Raw genomic sequence first — 22,803 nt, forward strand, 5'->3', positions numbered from 1 at the left:
CTAGAGCTCTACGGCTTGAGCCTCAGCACCACTTCTGGCTTTTTTCTACGTATGTGGTACCGAGGAATCGAACCCGGGTCTTCATGCATGCTAGGCAAGCACTTTAACCACTAGGCCAAACTCCCGGCCCCCCCTCCTTCCTTTTTTTAAACTCAGAGTTTGGGTACTGTCCTTGAGCTTTTTCCGCTGAAGGCTAGTGCTTTACCACTCTGAGCCACAGCAACACTTCCGGTTTTCTGAGGGTTAATTATAGAGATAAGAGTCTCACAGATTTTCCTGCCAGGGCTGGCATCAAACTGTGATCCTCAGATCTCAGCCTGCTGAGTAGCTAGGATTCCAAGTGTGAGCCACCAGCACCTGGCTCAGAGCTGCTATTTCTTCGTGAAAGTCGAAACCACCTTAGATCCTGGGGAGTAACAGATGGTAAGAGTAGACACAGCTGGGGGAAGCCCATTTTTACTCTGTTCCTCAGTTTCCTTTCTCTGTGAAGCAAGAAAGGTATGAATCTTTGGAGGGACTGGGCTAAAGCTGCTGGGTAACATAAGGGCTGCTGGTAAGCCCTGTTTCTTTCATGACAGGGCACTGGAGAAGGCAGATGGTGCCATGTGTTCTAGTGAATTACTTGGGATCTCAGACTTAGCTGTGAGACTTAGGATATGTTTTCGGCTGCCACTGAGATTGGAGTCACCAAGCACTAGATAGAATCAGTCTACTGAGAGGCCAGCATCCATTGTATCTAAGAATGACTGCTTCTTACAGGTTGACATTATGAGGCTGAGTATCTGGCAAGGAGCAAGGTAAACTGTGTGGGAAGTGTGATGGGATCCCACGCCACTCAAGTCCCTCTGCAAGCGGTGGGGTTTGATAGCTTCAACCCTTGGCTGTGGGATCCTTATAATAATAAAGACACTACTGGGAGATAACCAGAGCCCATAAATGGATTCTAATAGAGGTAGCTGGAAATAGTACCCCACGTTAAAGACTCAAGAATGAAATCCATCTGTAGACAGCAGGCAGATCTTACGTTTATTTTGTGACATGTGATTTGCATGGCGAAATGCTAAGTACATCACTTCATTTCATAACTCTGTGATATGGATAGAGGAAATAGGCACGGTCTTGATTTCCTCTAAATTAATGAAGCCTGAGAAGTTCAAGTTTCCCTGGGCAGGTAGTGAGGGACCCAGAGCCACAATCAAGTCTTCTGACTCTCTTATCTGGTGTTTTCTCCAGTGTGCATCTAGGAAGGAGGGAGAACCCATCACAGTGAGTTTACTAAAAGTCTTCCCCTCCTTTTCCCCTCTGCTAACCTGAGGAAGAAGTGGAGAAAGCCAGAACAGATACTGAACACGGTGGTGGTACACTCATATAATTCCAGTTCTTGGGAAAATAAGCCAGAAGGCTCTCAGGTTCAAGGCCAGCCTATCTGTATGGTAAATTCCAGGCCTACCTGGGCAACATAGCAAGCCCATCTCAAGAAATTACATGTTTAGAGGCTAGCCAAGTACATAGAGACAGAGGAGGCAAGTGGCAGAAAGTAGGAAGTGGGGAAAGGAAACAGTTGGAGCTTTGCATGGACATTTCCTCTTCCAAACTTCTTATGGCCCTCATTTCGTTAACAGCAGCAGTGGAATTTCATGGACAATTGGCACTGAGCACTAACCGGGAGGTAATGAGAGAGGGAGGATGCAGGTAAAGGCTGTTTGAATTTTAATTCTTTTTCTTCAGGGGGATGGAGGGGGGGATGCAGATTTTTTTTTCAAGGCAATTTTAGTGCTGGAAAAAGTTCCTAGCAAACAGTTTTGGACTTTTGTGTCCTTTACTGGAAGATTAGGACTACCTTACAGCCTACTGTGTCCTCCTTCCTACCAGCCTGCCCTAGATGAAAGGTAAAGGGAGAGCAGGACTGGATGCTTGTGGACTTTTGTTCCCACACATGACTTCAGTTTTCACAAGTCACTCCATTGTGCCCAGAGACAGCACAGAGTAATGGTGTAGAGCCCCAGAATGGCCAGGTAGGCTCGGAAGAGCAGTTGGTCAAAGCGATACAGGAGTGCCAGCCATGCCACCTTCTGTTGGTCCACCTGCTCCTGAGTTTGGAGATGGTTGTTGATGGATCGAAGCTGGAACCAGATTTCCTTTAGGGTCTCTGACTGGACCCAGTGGTCTTGATAGATCCGGAATTCTGCAGATAGGGGAAAATCTCCAGGTGAATCAGCGGCTACCAAGACCTGCCTGAACTTTTTCTTAATGGTCTTATCTTTTAAGGAATGTTGTAGGGAAAAAAATACTGGGTAGTAGACGAAGAGCTCTCAGAGATTATGACAGAGTTGTGTATTGGTTAGATCCTTTCAGGAGCTTTTTTTTTTCTGAGCTAGAGGTTGGTCTAGGTTGGTTCAATTGGAGTGCACGAATCCTAGAGCCCTGTGGGAACTGTGACTGGGTGCAAATAGCATAAGTGAGCTAGGCCCTGGTTTCTTACGTTTGTAATCCTACCTACTCAGGAGGCTGAGATCTAGGCTCGAAGTTGATCCCCAATCAACTACTCAAAAATCATTAAGTGGTGCTGTAGTTCAAGTGGTAGAGTGCTAGCTTTGAGCACAAAGAGGGTCAGGAACAGCACCCAGGTCCTGAGTTCAAGCCCTACAACTGATTTCAAAAAAAGCATGAGTTGGTGGTGTACATGGACGATGCCTAACACTAGTGGAAAATTGCCAATTGTATGATTATCTGATCTTGCATCTAAGTAAAGACACAGGGCCCTGAGTGTTTGACTTTTTGCAGTTACCTGGCCAAAAATTAGGGTGTATGCCTGCGTGTACTTATCTCATTGCTTTCTGATATTCCGTTACCTGCTCCTTGGAACATATCCCTTTCCTCTGTCCCCAAAACTTCCAGAGGAAAACGTGTACAATTGAAACCCTCACGAGCAGAGGACGGAAAAGCCCCCTTGAGTTTAATCATATCTGCCAATTAAACTCATTCCTCACCTTCAGTGTTGATACTAAAATATGAAATACCAAGCCTTCAGCCACCATCATTCCTGAATGGAAATAACTCTGGAGCTTTAGGGGCCTGGGATGTGTCTTACATGTTTTTCACATTAAACAATTGTTACACTGTGTGTCTGTCACTGTCTCTAACACACACACACACACACACACACACACACACACACACACACACACACAGAAATGACTCATACCAGGTCTCTGCTATTCTGTAGTCAACAGATCAGCAACTTTAGGAAACTGGACCAACCTAGAAAATTAAACAAGCTAAAGATGAATGAGGACTTTCCCTTCAAGCTACAATGACCTCTAGCAGGAGGTAGCCTCCTGTCCCCAGCAATACATAGAGCACAAGCACTCTGAAGCAGGTATTTCAGATTCTTCACACATTCCAACCCTTGGCCTGGAGTTTCCCCCAGTCTACACTGACACCAGTGGTGATAAAGAAGACAAACCAGGATCTCAAGGCCTCTCACCAACCTGCTGCCTCAGCATGCTGGGCCCCAGGATCTGTTCTAGATCCATCAGCATCAACATCCCCTCGAAGGCACTGAAGAGGCTGTCCTTGCCCACCTCTCCACTCGCTGTGCAGGAATCTGATCAACAGGATGGATTTAGACAAGCTGAGAACCAAGAGGGCCATGCAGACTGTGAAGAACACGCCTAGAGAAGAGGCCAGAGCAGAGAAGGGAGTTAGCTAGAGTCTCTGGGACCTGCCCTTCCTCCAGTCTCAAGTGTGGCATTGGATTGTTACCATGAGGAACGAAAAAGAGTGAAATGACACTACGGCTACTTACCGATCAGAGAGATGCTCCCTGTACTCTTTGGCACCTCGTCAGACATGTTGACCCTGAAGACAGTATAGCCCACCAGCACGTTGGTCTTGAACACAATCCTGGCACGGCAGTTGGGCGGCAGGTAGAAACTGCCCAGGTCCACAAGCATGAGGAAGATGCTGGGAATCAACAGGCTCACGACATACGCCAGGGGGCACCTGCGAATCACCACCTGGTCAGGAACAAGACAGCTGCTGAATCTAATGGACTAGGGTTCAGCTAAACTCACGGCCATGAATATCCATTAAGTCTTGACGTGTCTGTTGTTTATCTCAGAATTACCTTTGTGGCCATTTTGTGGTTTACAAAGGCTCTACGTTCAGCCCTAATTATATTAATATTAAGCTTCAATTGTACGAATCTTAGTATCTTTAATGTTATTGACAGCGATATAAGAATGTAGCACGTACTTGTCACTTGCTGTGTGTAAAACATAGGATTGTTCTGTATGTTTATTGACTTCAATCTTCAGAACTTTAAGGACCAGATATTATCTCTGTATTTTACAAATGAGAAAAATGTAGGTTCAAAGAGATTGGATTACATATCCAAATTCATATAGCTGGTGAGAAGTCATCGTAAACCAAAATCCTCCTTCTCTTAAAAGATTATTAATTATGCAATAGTGTGTATTATTTTGTCCATTCTATCTCCTTATTGGAATGGAAGCTCCTTAGCTAAATCTGGGGAGTTTTCAGAGTCTGGGAAGGAGTGAATAGTACTAGAAAATGGGGAAATTTGCAAGGTATGGGCTGGGCATACAGATCATAAGAAAGAGGGCAGTGCCTCCAGGCTCCTTGGGAACTGAGAGTGGATCAAGAGCTCGGAGTAGTGCCTAGAGAGGAATCTATGCCAAGATATAGGAGCTGTAGCTTTCTCCTAGGACACAGCCAGCCTGATAGTGACTGCATGGGAGGGAAATGAAGAAACGAGTAACTTCTCAGTCCCTTCCCTCCCTCCCTTTATCTCTTTCACTACTCCATTTCCTACCTCTCCTAAGCCAAGCAGGACCAGAGATCCCATTTCTGCAGCCCCAGCTCAGTCGTCAGGAGCAGAGAGCAGAGGAAGTAGATCCCTAGAGTGTGGTCAACTGAAGCCATCAACTCAGCCTGTACGATTAGCACTGGAATGAGCTGCTCGGTGACTGCTGGACCTTGGAATTCAAGTCTCTGTTGTCACTTTTCTTACCTAGCTTCTCTGGGAGAGTAATGGGGAGTGTCTTCAAGAAACACATATTCTAGCCAGGTGAGATGATGCACTCTTGTAATCCCAACACTGGAGAGGCTGGGGCAGAATAGATCACAAGTTCAAGGGTAACCTGGGTTACATAACATTACAGAGCAAGTATCAGGCCATCCTGGAAGATAAACTCTGTGGTCATCCCTCCTGAAAATAAAACCAAGGAATGGCAAGGCTTCTCTCCCAACTAGGCTGTAAAGGCATATCCCACCAAATCTCTGAAAAGGTGTTGATCCCAAAGGGGTCCCATATCAGATATCTCTCTCTCTCTCATTCTCTCTCTTGGTTATGGGTTTGAACTCAAGGTCTGGGCACTGTCCTTGAGCTTTTTTTTTTTTTTTTTTGCCAGTCCTGGGCTTAAGCTCAGGGCCTGAGCACTGTCCTTGGATTTTTCCCAAGGCTAGAGCTCTACCACTTGAGCCTCAGCGCCACTTCCAGCTTTTTCTAAGTATGTGGTACTGAGGAATCGAACCCGGGTCTTCGTGCATGCTAGGCGAGCACTCTACCACTAGGCCAAACTCCCAGTCCCTGCCCTTGAGCTTTTTTGCTCAAGGCTAGCACTGTACCACACGAGCCACGGTGTCGCTTCTGGTTTTCTGGTATTTATTTGGAGATTAGTGTCTCATGGACTTTCCTGCCTGGCTGGCTTCAAACTGCAGTCCTCAGATCTCAGCCTCCTGAGTAGCTGGGATTAGAGGTGTGAGTCACTGACAGTGGGTGTTCAGTAAAGCTTGTCAGGCAAATGGGCTCTTTGCTATTGGATTTATGCAGAAATAATGCCCACCATTTCCCTTTTTATAAACACACACACACACATACATGCACATACACACACTCACACAAACTTCCAGACAATAAAATGATTTATATGTGTTACTGTGCTAGATGTTTTTATAATTATGATGTGATTTATTTAATCCTCACTGCCAACTTGTCAGCCAGCAATAGCCTCCACTTTCTAGATAAAAAAACAAAACAAAACTCAGTTCCCTTAAATAAATTAAGTGGCAGAACTGGGGTGTGTCCCCTTGTCTTATGATTTCCAGTATTCTTTACCACTGAGATGTAGCTATAACCCTTGATCCATTGGGACCTTTGAGTGGATTCCAGGCTTTCCTCCCACGTCTACAGCTCCCCCACTCTGGAAGAGAATCACAAAGAAATGAGCCAAGGCCAGAGATATGATCGAGAGGCTGGTAAGAAGCAGAAGGTGGTGGTTGTGGTGGTGCTAGAAGGGTGGGGAGTCTAGACACCACCGTGCTGGAGGGAGAGAGAGAGAGGGAGGGAGGGAGGGAGGGAGGGAGGGAGGGAGGGAGAGAGAGAGAGAGAGAGAAAGAGAGAAAGGGAGACCTTCCCACCGGTGAGCTCTGGGAATGCATCCCAATTCAGTGGAGCTTGGCAGGCCAGGGCTGTTTGGTGGATTGTAGTCTGGCCGTTGTCTTTCATATTACACATAATTGGCTTCAAATATCTATACCAGAGCATCACTTGCTTGCTTTGCAATAATTTGCTTAAAAGACATTCCACCAAAGTGCAGTCAGCAGGAAAAAAACCCAACAAAATAAGCTTTCATCAACTTGTACCTCCCAAGCCCCCATCAATGAATGTGTCTAGGGTGTCTGTGATGAGGTGAGGACAGGAGAAAGGGGGTCAGATGGTCAGAGCCCGTGGGAGTTTTAGGCTGTGGTCCATCCTGGGCTATTGGTGGTCTGGCCTATGAAGATAGAAAGTGGGCTGACCAAGACTGGTTCTCTGGGTGGTAGAAATGAGAATTCCCCCTAAAGACTTCACAACAGATTATTATTATTATTACTATTATTATTATAGGAAGGGAAGGAAAGTCAAGGAATATTACCCCAAAGAAACAGTAGGCAGATGAGTCAAGTAGAAAGAGTCTAGACTCATTATAGACAAGGGGGGGGCAGAGTTCCAGTTTGCCTCAATTCTAAGATCTTGCAGGTCCACGTCTAACTTAACCTCTTTGTGCTTTGATTCTCCACTCCTTAAAAAGTAGTTGAAGAGCATTGTGTAAAAGCTCCTATATAATTAGAACAAGCAGACATGATTCCTCTCCACCCAGAGGCTGATGTAGACAGTAAATAAAAATCGAGACCAGAAGCAAAGATGGATAGCTCCTCAGAATCTCCCATTTCCAAGACAGTATAGTTTTATCGGATCATCAATAAATCCTTGGGGTGTTGGGGGGATGTAGAAGAGCTAAGGTATTTTTTTTCTTTTTCACCAATCCTGAGGCTTGAATTCAGGGCCTGGTACTTGTCCTTGAGCTTTCTCAACACTAGGATTCTACCACCTGAGTCACAGCACCAGTCCCAGCTTTTTCTGTGTATGTGGTACCAAGGAATCAAACCCAGGACTTCATGCATGCTAGGCAAGCACTCTACCACTAGGAAATACTCCCAGCCTGAAGAAAAGAGCTAAGATACTGAGAGGGGCAGCTGGCCTCATGTGTATGTGACCTGTTACAGCCATATAGGGTCCTGAATTTGGAAGAGACCTGTATGTGGTTTCATGTTCTGTTGGTTCAATTTAGAAATCCACTACTGTTTTTAAAAAATGTGGGGAGAAGGAAGGAAGCTAAGAAAGAGTAATATAGATGGGGTGGATACAGTCAAAATATGTTACATGTATGTTGTAGAGGTAATTTAGGCCAATCAAAAGAGAAAAGGGGAAAAGAAGAGAAATACTTGATTTTTTTCATATTGCATCATGTCCTACAAAGATGCTATCCATCCTGTCAGGAGCAATTCCATCTTGGGTGTCAACTTGCAGCAGCTGAAGGCAGAAGGGAAAGATACAAGTATCCAAAACAACTTTTCCATATCCATCTGGCTTGCAAAACTGAAAAGCTAGATAAACCTTTCAAAACCACTTCACCCATTCCTGTAACTTTAGCAAGAATGCTTCCATACTTGAGGCAAACCAAGCAGTAGCTACATTTGAACTGCCTTTCAGAACAAGAGACCCACCTTTGTCATGGGGTGGAGTTAAAGGAAAAGCTAGTATGAAGTAGGTGGATTTCTCTACCAGTATAGGACAAAATGGAAAAAAATCTCTAATGTCATCAGTTTACAATTTTTATATTCATTTTCTCATTTAATCTTCAGAGTCCTTTATTCCTTTGTTCGACAAATGTGAATTGATCATCAGTGGATTATCAAGGCCCTGCAATGAATCCTGGAGAGTTTATGCCATTAACAGGACAAGTCCATCTCCCTTTTTCCATCTTATAAGTTCAGGATCTGGACATTGTTAGTTGAGTGTGTTGTAAGTCTGTAGGTGTAAAGGAATTTGGTCTCAGAATAGATCGTAGCCATAGTCTATATCTGATGTAGAACCTTATGGGTTTATGTTTACTTGATATTTTGTTCTTATTGATACGAGAATGGACTAAGACTTTGGGGCATGTTGGGATGGACATATGTATGTTGCATGTTGGAGAGACCTGAATTTGTAGGGAGTGAGCAGGATGTGGCATACTTTACTGGACCAAACAGTAATTGTAAAGTGCGTGTCCATCTGACATCCTCAGAATGTAATCTTATTCAGCAAGAAGGTCATTGGAGATCACTGGAGTTACGATGTGTTTGTACTATAAAGCAATAGGGCCCTTGGTCCAACGTGAATGGTGTCCTGAGAAGTGAAGAAGCCTGTAGAAAGACTGCCATGGGAAGGTATAGGCAAAGCTCAGAGTGCTGCCTGTAAGCCAAGGAATGCTAGTTATTACTGGCAACCACCAGAAACTAGGTGAATGGAATAGAGTAATTCTCCCTCCGAGTGCCCAAAAGGCTGGGTCCTTCTTGATTTCAGACTTCCAGTCTGCAGAACTAGAAAAGGATACGTTTTTCTACTTCATCAGGGCCGCCTCATGAAGCCAATAAAGGTGACTTGTCTAGCATTTACCAATGTACAGAAAGAATGGTCTAGAATGTATTCTGTTATGTTTAGTTGGGTTAGGTACGTGGTTTCTGGATTCAGACTGACTGGGTTTTAGTGGAAGCTCCCCTGGTCACCCTGCAAGGCATTTCTCTACACTGCAATCCATCCATTTGTAAGAATGCAGATGTGATGAGTACTTATCTCATGGGAGCGCAAGGATGCTACCTATAAACTCCTGAGGACACAGAGCAAGTGCTCAATTTTGTGGTTTTGTTATGGATCTCTGGGCTGATTTTAAAGTTCACGGGAGATAGCCTGCTCCTTTTTCACTCATCTTACGACAGACGCATGACCACTGAGGCTGACACATGTTGACTGAACTGCACTGGAGCCTGTGAAGAATGCTTTTAGTTCCAGTGGAGTGGGAGTGCGGAGTAATCCAAATGGGCTCTGGCCCACTGCGGTCAGTCACTCCTAATGCCCTTCTGTCTCATCTATCATTCTAGAGCCAGTAACCCAACAGAAGCTGGGGAGCAGGTGCATCGCCAGTGGAGTGAAATACTCCCCTCTGCAAACCCACCCCTACCTACGGCCCATCATTCCTAATTGACTAAAAGAAGCCGGCGTCTTTAAATTTCGAAGACAGAGAAGAAGAAAAAAAAACCACTTTAGTTTCAGTCCATGTTCTCCATTAGACACCCTTCAGGTGTTAGCAATATTATGCCACAATTTCATTATCCATTAAAGCCAGGTAATAATAAGTACACAAAGGTATTTGGAGCCTATTGATGTTAATGAAAGAGATCAATCTAATTCAGAATGTGAATGTGGAGAGCTCCTTGGAGATGGAATAGACCCCAAGGTTGGCCTCTAATTGCCTCCTTGATGGCAGGCCTTACCAGTACTCAATTTTGCATGACCGTCTTTAAAACATCGTTGGAATTTTGACACCCAGACTCCCGCTTTATATGGAAGCCTATTTTCCTCCTCTCCAAACCCCTCCCAACATTCCCAGTTTGGAAAGTCACTGCTATTTAAATAAGATCCTTGCATTTAGAGTAAGACTTCCTTGGATCTGGACTGTAGGTAGAATAAGATGGGCAGGAATGATTATTGTCTATCTCAGTGACCTCAGAAGGAAAGATTTCTGGGGCTTTAATTCTCTCTCTCTCTCTCTCTCTCTCTCTCTCTCTCTCTCTCTCTCTCTCTCTCTCTCTCTCTCTCTCTCTCTCGGTGTTTAGAAGGATCTTCTATCCCATTTATAAACTGCACTTAATGGAAATCACAACAAAATTACCCTAATCTGGAAAGGCAAATTATGGTGGATAAAAAATGATGATAAGAAAAGCACCCACCCTTCTTTCCCCAAAACACCCCTTTTCATTTTTTCTAGGGGTTCCCTGTGGGTACCCCAATTCCTGCCTGAATGAACACTTTACTCAGTGTGAGTCTATCTGTGGTAGGGTTGATTAAGTTCCCACAGTGTCCACTATTTCCATCCAACATGAGTTACTACATTTATTCCCCTACCCCCTCCCACTTTTACCCTTATTCTTCAAAAAAAAAAAAATCACTGCCATACAGAAATCGAATGCTCACCCTGCTGTTTCTGGGAACCAGCACCTCCAATAATGTATTGGAGGAAACCTTCCCTCCCACGGTCGCTGGATTGGGTCCCAGGCTTCACACAAACATCCTTATAGAGAGAAGAGCCTTCCCTGGGCCCCCTGTGGAATGTAGTCTGACTCCAAAGCATCAGCGATGCCCTCTGATAAACAATACGTGTCCCAGAGCCGGCAGCTGTGATTGCGCGTTAGCTGGAACTAACAGGGCATCCAGAGCATTTGATTTAGTGTAAGTGGCAGCAGTATATGTTAGGCATAAGATGGAGGTTTATTTAGAATAGATCGTTGGCTCTCCTGCCTGCCCCACCTGTCCCCAGCCTCCTGCAGGGCAGCCTGGACTGGGACACAGCAGGTGATTAGATTAGAAGGGAGATGGCCCTTTGCTGTCAGGACGCTGGCAAGCCCAGTACTGGCATAGAACTGGGCTCTGGGTTTCACATCACTGGACAATCGAAGGACAACAGGATGCCTTGGATAGTAAATTCAGAGTGGGGTGTCTGATGAAAAGTTAGAGAACAATTCATCCAGGCATGGTGTACGTGGCACCCAGGAGCGTGGAGCTGGAGAGACTGAGAGAGACATGGGGCTGGGATAGTTGTGAACGTTATTTTAAGTCTTTCTGAAGCTGCAGAATTACTCCTGAATCTTGCTAATATGATCTGTGGTTCTAGCCAGGATTTTTAGTCTTTTTCAGAAAATTAAGGCTAAAAGCAAGCTTTCTTTTCCTTTCTTTCTCTTTTTTTCTCTAGCCTTTCCTTCTTCCCTTTATTCTTTCCTTCTTCCCTCCCTCCTTCCCTCCCTTCTCCCCTCTCTCTTTCTGTGTCTCTCTCTTTCTCTTCCTCTCTCTCTCCCCCTTTCTTCCTCTCTTTCTTTCTTTTCTTTGTGTGCCAGTCCTGGGGCTTGAACTCAGGGCCTTTCTCTCTCACCTTTGCTCAATTTGGTGCTCTACCACTTGAGCCGTATCTCCACTTCTGCTGATTAATGGTAGATTAGGAGTCCCCACAGATTCATCCTCCCTGGTTTAGATGCTTATTAGGATCCTCATATCTCAGTCTCTTGAGTGGTTATGATTGCAGGTATGAGCTACAGGTGCCTGGCTTAGAAGCAAGCTTTTGTAGGTACCTGGGGAAAAGTTCCAAGAGCCTGAGATGGAATGGATATCAGACTCTAGCAATAACCTCCATGTAAACACTATTGGAGAGGAGGAACAGACCAATGAAGAGAAGAAAGAAATTGGTCCATGGTTCCTAGATTCAGGAACATCTCCCCTTGATTTAGCAATTTTCTACCATCTCTGTTAGTCTTATAGAAACTTCCAGTTTCTTTTGCTGAGAAAGCCAAATACTAGAAGGTGGCATGTAAGTATAAATAATGAGGGTCGCACGACAGGAAAGGGAATGGCTAGAGAGCAAGAGGGAGAATGACAGTGAGGGGGGAGGAAGAGATGGAGAGGGAAAGAGCACTTGCAAGTGTGTCGTGCACTCACACCCCTGCTTACCTGCCCCTCTCCTGCCTCTGCCTGTCTCTTCCGTGCAGCGTGGGTAATGGTGTGTGCAGGGTTCTGACAGTACTTGGTGGGGGACTAAGTTCCACCTCTCACGTGCTTCTCTTACATTTCCTTTAATGCTCTCCATTATTGGGGCTGCATTAATAATGTTTGCAGGCTGATATCTTTAAAATTAATGAAGTGTTTACTCTTAGCCAAGAAACCCATTGAAATTAAAAAAAAAGAAGAAGAAAAGAAAAGCTTTCTTGGCTTATTTGGTTTTTGTTTTTGTTTTTTTGTTTTTGTTTTGTCTTTTGCCTTTCCTTTACTCTCAGTTAAAAAGAAAAGTGGACACAGCCTGGGTGTGTGGTAGATGCACAAGACCTGTGTTTCTAACCTTAGCACCATAGAACAAGGAGAAAAAATATTTCCTTTATTAAAGGTTGCATGGTTTCCTTTATATGTGGTAGCTAGAATTCATCTATAAACCAATCAGTAAATACTTGGGGTGGTATGCAAGCGGATACAAATCTATTAACTGAAATATGATAGATTCAGGGGAGAACTCAAAATTGTGTAGTTCCTTAAAAAGGCAATGTCAAAGCCCAACAAAATAAACACCAGGAAACTGCTACTTTGAGAGAAGGGGGGTAGGGCCAAGGGGAAAGGGAGACACAAATAAAGAAAAGAAGAGGGAGAATGCAGTTTAAAAAGCATACAATTCATATGCTACAAAATTCAGAAAAGTAAGGTAAGGGTGGGTGAGGAGGGGTGAGAATTTTGGAAGGGGTGACATTGATCAACGCATATTGTATTCATGCTCTGTAAAATGGAATCTTCTCTACAACTACTTAAAGATAATTAATTTTAAGGAAAGGAAAGAAGAAAGAAAACAAAAGAACAAGACAATGATGTTGATGAGACGGCCTTTCCAATATGTGTCTGTAGTGGTGGCTCTGCGTGTGTGCGTGTGTGTGTGTGTGTGTCTATGTGTGTGTCTGTGTCTGTGTTTCCCTCCATGGCAATTATAAGTGATCATGTTTGTATGTACTGGAAGGTTTGAGAGTTTCTCCTGTGAGTAGGGGTTCAAGTTCCTGGAGTCTGAACCTCATTTTCTCTCCATTCACTTGTGAAATGTCAATATAAAATCCCAGGATTTCTCACTGGACCTCTGCTCTCTGGAATGCTGGAGTTTAGATTGATGTCTAGAGCCCTCTCACCCAATGGCTTTGGGTGAAAATGAGTAAACTAGGGGCTGGGAGTTTGGCCTAGTGGTAGAGTGCTTGCCTAGCATGCACGAAGACCTGGGTTTGATTCCTCGGTACCACATATGTAGCAAAGCCAAAGTGATGTTGTGGTTTAATTGGTAGATCTCTAGCCTTGAAAAAGCCCGAGGACAGTGCTCAGGCCCTGAGTTCAGTCCCCAGGACTGGCAAAGGCAAAAAACAAACAGCAACAAAAGAAAATGAATACACTATGCAAGATAGAATGGAGATTCCTTCATCCAATACAGAAGAGCAAGAGAACGGGTGGCTAAGGTGAGAAGAGGAAGCACCTACATTAAACTGAATCTGTGCGAAATCCCCAGTGTTCGTGTGTAGGATGCTGTATGTTGAGGACACGGCGAGCAGCTCCCACTCGCTGTCATTCAAAAACGCCTTCTTGTCGTGTTTCATGTCTTCTCCGTGCCTCAGGAGGCCCAGGTCTATATCTTCCACTGGAAACAAATAAAAATAATTTACTTTCCTGCTAGAAAGAGGCAACAGCATGTCTAGCACCCAGTTCTCCTGACTTCACAGTCTTCGAGGGATTCTTTGAATTAGGGACTAGATGCAAGGAATCAAATCTTTCTAGTCATTAAAAACAAAGCTATGAATGGAGGGTTTGGCGTTCACTCTTCCACAGTGGGATGGAGCTTGTACTGACGTTTGGAACATTCTCAGTGGTGGTAGAGTCCTAATATCATGGTCACAAATTAACAGAAGCCATGCAAATTAATGACTCTGAATTATAGCTGAATTATATTCCATGCCAGAAAAGATTTGGATTTTAAATAGCCAATTACATGCAAGAATACAGGAGATGGGAAATGAGAGTATAATTTTAATCTGTGTGTGCCAACCCAACATGAGTATGTTTTTCCCAACTAGCTACCATTTTTCCTGAATTCTCCTGGTTTACCTGTGTGAAGAATGCTATTGAAGGTAAAGCTGCAATTCTGGACATCAAATGGAAAAGTGTAGGTCTGTAAACTACATGCAGAGACCACTTGGATTGGCTTAGAGTTCTTAATGGTCCCCGATGAGTTTATATAAACATAGGGAAGGTCAGGAGATCTTTCAATGTCCACACTATTTAAAAAGAAGAAGAAGAAAACTCATCACACAGAGGGCTTTAGTCACTTTAAAACATACCCAGAGCTCATGGCTATTATGAGATGGGAGAAACCATAAGACTGAGGGCTACCCTATCTCTGCAGAGATGGTAGGTGATGATGCACCCCCAGCAGAGATGGGCTGTGACGGGGTCATAGATAGGTCAGCTCATTTGTTATTGCTGCATATAGGCATCAATAAGTGAACTCAAGCACCAATAACCAAATCTATATCTCAGATAATGTCTATTTGTGGTGCCGACCTCGAGGCACCTGCCTCTCCCCACAAGAAACAACTCTCAGGAAACGCTCAGTGGTGGAACCAGTAAAGCTCTCCTTTGTGGCTCTTCTTCATGGCCTGAGGTCCGGGGGGGCGGGGAGGTTGAACTTAGAGCTTTATGCTTGCTGATCTGGTGCTCTACCACTCAAACCACACCCCTAGCCCTTTTTAGCTCATAGTATTTCTAACCTATTTCCAATTTTCCATTTGAGAGAACTCAAAGTAGAAACCACTGGGAATCATCAGCCACTGGTCTGAATAGTCTATTTGGTCCAAACCTCATACAAATCATGGAATCCTAGCGTTTAGGAAGCTAAGGCAGGAAGGTTGCTGGGTTTGAATCCTGCCTGGGCTACATAGTAAGACTATCTCATAAATTAAAACTAGAGAGATATGGAGGCATGGCTCAAGTAGCAGAGCACCTGCTTAGCCAGCATTAGATAAGTTCAATCCCTAGTACTACAGCCCATAGACAAACACTTGAAATATAGCCCAGCACACTTACAACTCATTAATGATGATATCCGGAGCCCAGATGGCACTGAGAGGCAGGGAAATCTCTTTAATCTCATCAAATTTACTGGAATTCCAGGACAAAAACTCATCATTCCAAACCTGTTAGGAATAGCCCAAAGGGAAATTTACCAAGATGCAACAGATCAACCTGTTTAGGGACTCAAATTATCAGTCCCTTGGTATTCTCTGTTAGGGAAAAACATTTCCTGTCAAATTCCTTATAATGGGGGATGGGTTGGGGGAGTCAAAGGGGGACAAAAACATGAGGAGGGGTATCAAGATTTGAGAAGTAATGTACCCATTACCTGACGGATGTAACTGTGACCCCTCTATACATTATCCCAACAATAAAATACAATAAAAAATTCCTTATAATGGTAGAATCAACCAGATCCATGGAGATAGATAAAGAGATAGATGGAGAGATAGATAGGTGGAGAGATAGATAGACACCAATAGATATGACTAGATATATCTTGAATGGATTCTAATAAATCAGTCTACAGTATATCTAAGGTACTATAAATGCAAAGATATATCTATTCTTTAGAGTAGTTATAGCTCTTAATTCTCCAGATGCATAGAAGGAAATAGTCATTTACCTCATGGTACCATACTATGGTCCTTAGTTTTTGATTCTGTACATCCTGCAAAGCAAAAAGAAAATATACTACCATGGAATGGAATGATAATCAAAGGCAAATTCAACAATAAAGACAACCCAGAAAAAGGAAGTTTAACCTAGTGAAATAACAAGGATTTTATAAGCATCACCTGGACTCTTCCATATACCTCGGCATTCTGATGCACACCTGCCTGCCACTGTCACCTTGAGTGTTACTGTATGGTCTGTGACAAAATGGCACTTTGACTGCACTTGAAATCCTGAATGGATTCCTAATCTTTCTTCCAGTCTAATTAGTTACACCACCATTCATCAAACTAAAAAAAAAATGTAGTCGGAGCTGCTTCTAAGCTTAAAAGATAAGAGCAAACTTTCACTTGAAATTAAGATACTATTCATAATCATTCAGTGAGGATTATCTCAACTGCTGACACCATTTCTTTTACCTTTTGCTTACATTTCTCTGCCTGTAAAAGACTAAGTTTAATGTAACGCACCTACATTTTAGAAGATATAATACAGGTGATTCCCAACATCTGCAATGTGTTTGTGACTTTTTAAAAACAGATCCCCTGAGATAGCAGCAACCACAGTAAAAAAAAACCTCTTTCCAAATTATTTTTATATCTAAACTAGTGAAGAACATTTTGAAACTTTGATGTTCCTGTGAATTTGAAGAAAAGAAATATCTCAAACCATATGTGAATATTAACTTGACTGTAAGAGCTATGAAACTCTTGGAAGAAAACAAATGTGACTCTCATCACTTTGACTTAGGCAATGTTTTCTTAGATATGGCGAGAAAAACAGAAGCAGCAACAGAAAAAAATCAAATGACACTACTCAATTATATAAAACAAGCATTAGTAGATCTATAGAAGAGATAGATAAATAGGACAATAATAGTTCAACATTCCCACATCTGTCAATGGAAGGACCATCCAGACCAAAATCAAAATAAAATAAATCAACACAGAAGCATCAAAGATAAAAGGTAACTCCAATAGACTTAACAGACTTTCAGATAATAGTTCATCCAACAACTGTAATATTCCTCCCATCATCCCATGAAACATTTTCCAAGCTAGATTATATATTAGACTACAAAACAAGTCTCAAAATCATTAAAACCACAGCATATATCTTCCCTGGCAAGAAAGGAGTAAGGCCAGAAATAGGCAAAAGAAACTTAAAAATTGTAAGAAATGATACTCTCATATTTTGCTGGCAGGATTACTGATGTAGACACTTCAGAAAAAAAAATAGTCTGGTGTTTCCTCAAAGATTAAACTTGGAGTCATCATAAATGCCAGCAATTATCTTAAAGATATAAACATGAGACTCAAATGCATAAGTACACCAAAAAAGCATATATGAATATTTATTAACAGCATTATTCATGATAGAAGGAAGCAGAAACAACACAAATGTCTACCAAGGGATGAAATGGACAGACTATATGAGACTTACCCATCAAGAGAACATTATTCAGCAAGATGTAATGAAATATCATACATGCTACAACTACACATAAACCTTAAAGATATTATGGTATGTGAAAGAAGTCAATCCCAAGACACCATTTACTTCAGGGTACCATGCATTTATAGATTAACTACTAGTCTATAGAAAGAGAAAGTAGATTCACGTTTGCCCAGGGATGGCAGGAGGGATTATATGTGAGGATGGGATTTCTCTTTCAGAATACTTTGAAATTAGATGGAGGAAGGGGCAGTAGCTGCAAAGCTCGGTGAATCACACACACACACACACACACACACACACACACACACACACACACACACACACTGAACTGTACATTGTGGGAAATTTTGTGGTTCAGCTGAGTGTTAATAAAACTATTTGAAACAAATTAATATAGAAAAGGTAAATCATTTCTGTAGGCATTTATTTCTTTAGAGACAAAAATCTCAGTATATAACCCAAGTCTTAAACTAACTATGCAACCCAGAATGGCCTCAATCTTGTGATTCTCCTGCCTGAGTGCTGGGATTGCAGGCATGGATGACCATCTCTGGCTAGAGGCATACATCATTTTTAAAGAGGTTTCCAGGGTATTAAGGGAAAGCTAATATTAAACTACTAAGGAGTTCTCTCTGAACTCTCAGTTTTCATTTCTTTCTGTGGATAATATGTCATTTGTGAACCATACTCTTAAAATAAGTACATGGAAAATCCAAGATGAAAAATAAATCTCTCCCCCTGCTGACTGGGTTCAAAGTGACAATGTTTAGGTAACTTTTTTTTTTGTAATAGTCTACAACAAACATTCAATAAATAATTGTGATTGAGGAGTTGCTGGCAGGAAAGTACGTAACTCATTTATCGTCCCCAGTACCCCAAACACATTAGAAATATGTGTTCTTTGTGTACAAGGTCAAGAGCACCATGCTGAAGAATTGAGATGAAGCCTGGAATATAGAAACTTCAGTTCATGAAGATGATGTATACAGAATTGTGCAGTGCATAGACTAGACAGATAGACCTAGTGGGTCTGCACATCACTGTCAAGAGAAACCATAAACTTTCAGATTAAAGTTTCTCCTTTTATGACCAAGGAAGCAAATTGTTAGTTCTTACGAATGCCTTGCTAAGCACCAAAAGAAAGAAGAAATGGTGAACAGATTTGATTCACCCAACTTCAGTGGCTCTACAAAGACTAGTAGAATCTAAGGGTTCTACAGATTTTTATGGGCTTTAAATAGATACTTAGGAAAGGCGGGTTTTAAAGTAGTATGCAAAAGGAAAAGATTGCATTCACAAATATTTCCCCAAGGAACAGCTTGCAGGAGGACCAGAGGGGCCTCACAGCCAGGATTGGCTCAGCAGGGGTCCTGGTAATTGGGGGAGGGGAGAAGCCTTCTAAGAGCTCAGGCTTAGGGGACAAGGCTTCCTTGCAAATTTTGCCAGCTGAAAAATCATGAAACACATCATGTCTCACCCACTAAAGCACAGAAGGCTCAGTTCTAGGCTTAGTTACAATCAGCAAAGATTCCCCACTGGTATAAGAAAAAATAAGTTCAAAAATGCAGTTTATATTACTAAGAAATATAACAGCCTAACGATGCTTTTACCTGAAATCATGTTTTTATACTTATGAATTGTCTTTATTAGTTCTTTTTTAATCACTGTCATATCAATTTGTAAATGTGGCTGATACAGTCAGATGTCTGGGAAAGTGGTCTCTTGTTTTGTTTTGTTTATGCTGGGGTTTGAACTCAGGGCTTTGTACTAATTTGGCTGGCACTCTACTACCTGAGTCATGCCCTGCTTTTCACTGGTTATTTTGGAGATGGAGTCTCCCAGACTTTTCTGCCAGACTAGCTTCAAATCCCAGTTCTCTAGATTTCAGCCTCTAGGAATGAGCTAAGATTATAAGCCTGGACCACTAGCACTTATCTACAATCCCTGTTACAATGTTTCACTTATTATTATCATTTTGTGTAGCTGATTCTTAGCAATTTCCATATTGGTGCCTCAGTTTCCCTTTCTCTTCATGCCCATTGCTTCATCATGGAAACAATAACATTATGACTTATTTCCCCCCCCTAAGATTTTTATGGAAATGCCTGGTAGGATTTGTCATTCAGCCCTAAAGAAGACAATGTCAAAAAGTAGTTTGAGACTAAAACAAAAATCTTTTTTTTTTAATCAAAGAAAACAAGTTTCTCAATGCCAGCTGGTGAACATAATTGGTTCTCTAGTGACATTATTCACAGTCTTTTTCTGTGTGTATTTTTCTCCTCTCTCTTTTTCTTTAGATACCTTCTATCTTGCTTGTTAAAGCAAAGGATATTTCAGAGAATTGGAATTCATTAGTCTTCCTAACAGAGGGAGTCTATTTAGATCTAAATTGGTGGTTAGCAAATATACAGATAATTCCCCCACATTCTTATTTATCGTTCCCAGTTTCAAAGACTATAGAAACAGATGCCTCAACGTCTGGTTGGGAGGCGCTAGTCAGTGGCCTGGAATACAAAGGTAGCTGGGAATTTGGAATTGACAAAACTCAATAGAAACAAATTGAAGCTCTTCACTGTTGAGTAGATTATCTCTATAATCAGATTTCCCTAAGGTACTCATAATACCCAGAAATGCTAAGACAAGACTGTAGTCTTTTATATAAACAAAACAGGAGGCAAAACATGATACTGGAAAGGAGGTATTGCAGGGAGAGCTGAGATGCAAATTCTTCATCTCAAACAGGAGCTCCCAGGCCAGTTCAGTGGCTTGGCAAATACATCCAACAAGTTATCTGTTCACATCAGCAGTGTCCTGGTCTGTGTCGAATTTGTGCACTTTGACCCAAACTGTCCCTGCCCCAATTTAGGCTCAGTTTAGGCGAAGCCATTCTAAATATAATGAGACATCAGTATTTAGATTAACCAAGTCATTGATAAAAATAATACCAAATTGGGCACAGTGGTGCATTCCTCTAATCTCAGTTTAGGAAGGAATAAAAAGCAAGACCAATGCCAGCCTGGAGAAGAAAGTTTGTGAGACTCTTACCTCCAATTAACTACTAGAAAACCAGAAGTAGAGCTGTAGCTCAAAGTAATAGAGTGCTAGTTTTGAGTAAAAAAAAAAGCTTAGGGACAGTGTCCAGGCCCTGAGTTCAGGCCCATGATTGAAAAAATACCAAAAAGCCAACAAAGAAATAAACAAATAAGTGAAATTAGGTGATCTAAATTGAAAATAATTTCAAAGAACATACAATGAAAAATACATATTTTAAAAACTCCAGGAAGAGAATATTATCAAAAAAGAAGGGGGGCATTTCATAATGACAGAAGACATAGAATCTTAACTGTGTCTGCACCTAATAACATATGAAGTAAATACATGAAGTAAAAGTTGGCAGAACAGGAGGACAAAAAGAAAAATTGCAATCATAATTGTGCATTTTAACTTAGCACTTAAGAGAATTACTAGAGCTTTTAGGTCAAAACAAGACAGAGACGATTTTAACACTGTCAACCGCATGCATTAATTTGATATTTACAGAGCCGTACTCTATTCAATATTATACTAAGGTCTTGGCTGGAGCAACAAGACAAGGAAAAAATAGAAATATAGGTATTGAAAAGAGAGAACTAAAACTACCTTTGCTTCATGAAAATATGATCTTCTTTATAACCAATCTAAAAGGAAGTATTTTTTTTAAGTCTCTAAAAGAGAAATCAGGATCAGAGTTTCCAAACACAATAATAGGTACCAGTTAATTGGGTTTGGGTTGCTCTGTTTTTCTTCTTTTCCAATTTTTTTTCCTTTTGGTAGTATTGGGCAGGTGCTTTACCACTCGAGCTGGGTCCCCAGTCCGTTTTGGCTTAGTTTATTTGGGAGGTAGGGTATTCATTCCTTCATGCTGAGACCGACCTGGGCTTCCTTTTTGTACTTTCCTGTGTAGCTAGAGATCATTGCACATGAACAGCAGGCTGAAATGGAGTCTTGAGAATTTTTCACCTGGCCTGGCCTTAAACTGTGATGTCTTAATCTCTGCCTGCCAAGTAGCTAGAATTACAAGCTTGAGCCATAATGTCCAGCTTTTTATGCTTTTTTTCAAAAAAAAAATTCCCTCTCTCTCTCTTTCCCTCTCCCTCTCCTTTTTCTCTCTCCTTTTCTTCTTGTAGTGCTAGAGATTAAAGCAGGATCTTGCAAAATGCTAGGTAAACGCTCTATCATACTTTGTCACTGAGCTACATTCCCAAACCTGGATCTCTTAAATCTACTAGTATCACTTTAAAAAAAATGTAAGCAAAGTCCTGGAGTCTCATGCCAGTTATCCTAGCTACTCAGGAGGTCGATATATGAGAATCATGGTTCCAATCCAATCCCAGCCAGGAAAGACCTTGAGACTCTTAACTCCAATTAACTACCAGAAAACTGGAAGTGGCTCAAAGTGAGAGAGCTAGCCATGAAGAAAAAGAGCTCAGGGATAGGGCCCAGGCTTGCAGTTCAAGCCCTATGACTGACTCCTCCACCACATAATGCCTCCCTGTCAGGCAAAATAAAAGTAAACCATAAAATAAGGTATCTGTTGCCATCTGTGGTTTTAGCCACATACATAGAAATGTACGTTAATCTATGGCTTTACTACTTAACATATCCTCATTCTATGCTATTTGCTTTCTACAGTATAAGTAAGGGACTGAAAAACTGGATTTTTCCAAATACATATTTTACCTTGCACTAACTGCTAAAGTGAATCTAGCACACACTCCCCTCTCAAATTCAGCAACAGAATCTCTCCTAGGCTCCTGCAGAAAGCATAGGTAGTTTTAAAAGAGGATCAGCAGAATGAGAAAGCCCAGCATGGCCCTTACCACATCCAGTATAGCGTGAACCAACAGATCCAGGTAGATGGTAGTGGCCTCTGCCCAGTTGTGAACAGGTCTCACTTCTTTGTGATACTGCTGTAGTAACTGCGTGGTGAGATTATACAGGACAGAGCCCCTAGGATGGGGCATTGCTGCGGCTACAATTCCTGAAACACAAAGCAATCACTATGAAGATGAAAACGAGAAGCATCTTTTAGGGATTTCAGACCACTGGGGACTTTGTGGCTGTCTGTGGAATATGGTTGTCAGCTAACCCCACTTTGCATAAATTCATAGCTAGCTGGTAGGCTCTCTGGCAGACACTTGTTAAAAGGAATCTGAGGGCCTTAAATGCCTAAGGGAGAAATTTCATTGTCAAGGAAAAATAAATCAACTTCATCTCCAAGAATGCAAAGTCAGGTGCAATTGCATTTTATAGCCATCAGTCATCTGGGTGACAGAATCTTGTTTTAAACTCTTGTATCCACCCCTCCAAGCATGGAGGAGATGCCTACTTTCACACGTGGCCAATGTAAACTCCTTCCTTGTGTTTTTGTTTGTTTGTTTTTTTAATGC

General features: G+C 42.1%; 1 protein-coding gene across 1 annotated transcript; it reads right to left on the reverse strand.

The window, feature by feature from the left end:
* Positions 1 to 1,015: 1,015 nt before the first annotated feature.
* On the reverse strand, positions 1,016 to 22,386 carry Htr3b (5-hydroxytryptamine receptor 3B). Its single transcript, XM_090319487.1, has 8 exons — positions 22,234 to 22,386; positions 15,867 to 15,911; positions 15,254 to 15,363; positions 14,276 to 14,445; positions 13,654 to 13,811; positions 3,809 to 4,019; positions 3,492 to 3,674; positions 1,016 to 2,185 (listed from the first exon to the last, which is right to left on the reverse strand). Exons 1-8 carry the CDS (start codon positions 22,375 to 22,377, stop codon positions 1,950 to 1,952), a joined length of 1,257 nt encoding a protein of 418 aa, XP_090175613.1. The 5' UTR covers positions 22,378 to 22,386; the 3' UTR covers positions 1,016 to 1,949.
* Positions 22,387 to 22,803: the final 417 nt, after the last annotated feature.

The sequence above is a fragment of the Megascapheus bottae genome, chromosome 27, assembly GCF_031878675.1.
Source record: "Megascapheus bottae isolate mThoBot1 chromosome 27, mThoBot2.hap1, whole genome shotgun sequence".
NCBI classification, from domain to species: domain Eukaryota; kingdom Metazoa; phylum Chordata; class Mammalia; order Rodentia; family Geomyidae; genus Megascapheus; species Megascapheus bottae.

Bases quoted from the DNA above. Each gene is read 5' to 3' on its own strand.
- Htr3b (XM_090319487.1), bottom strand. From the start codon at position 22,377: ATGCCCCATCCTAGGGGCTCTGTCCTGTATAATCTCACCACGCAGTTA. The intron at 15,912-22,233 runs GTAAGGGCCATG...TTTGCTTTGCAG, and splicing joins TTCACGCTATACTGGATGTG to GATGTACAGAATCAAAAACT. The intron at 3,675-3,808 runs GTAAGTAGCCGT...CCTCTTCTCTAG, and splicing joins AGGGAGCATCTCTCTGATCG to GCGTGTTCTTCACAGTCTGC.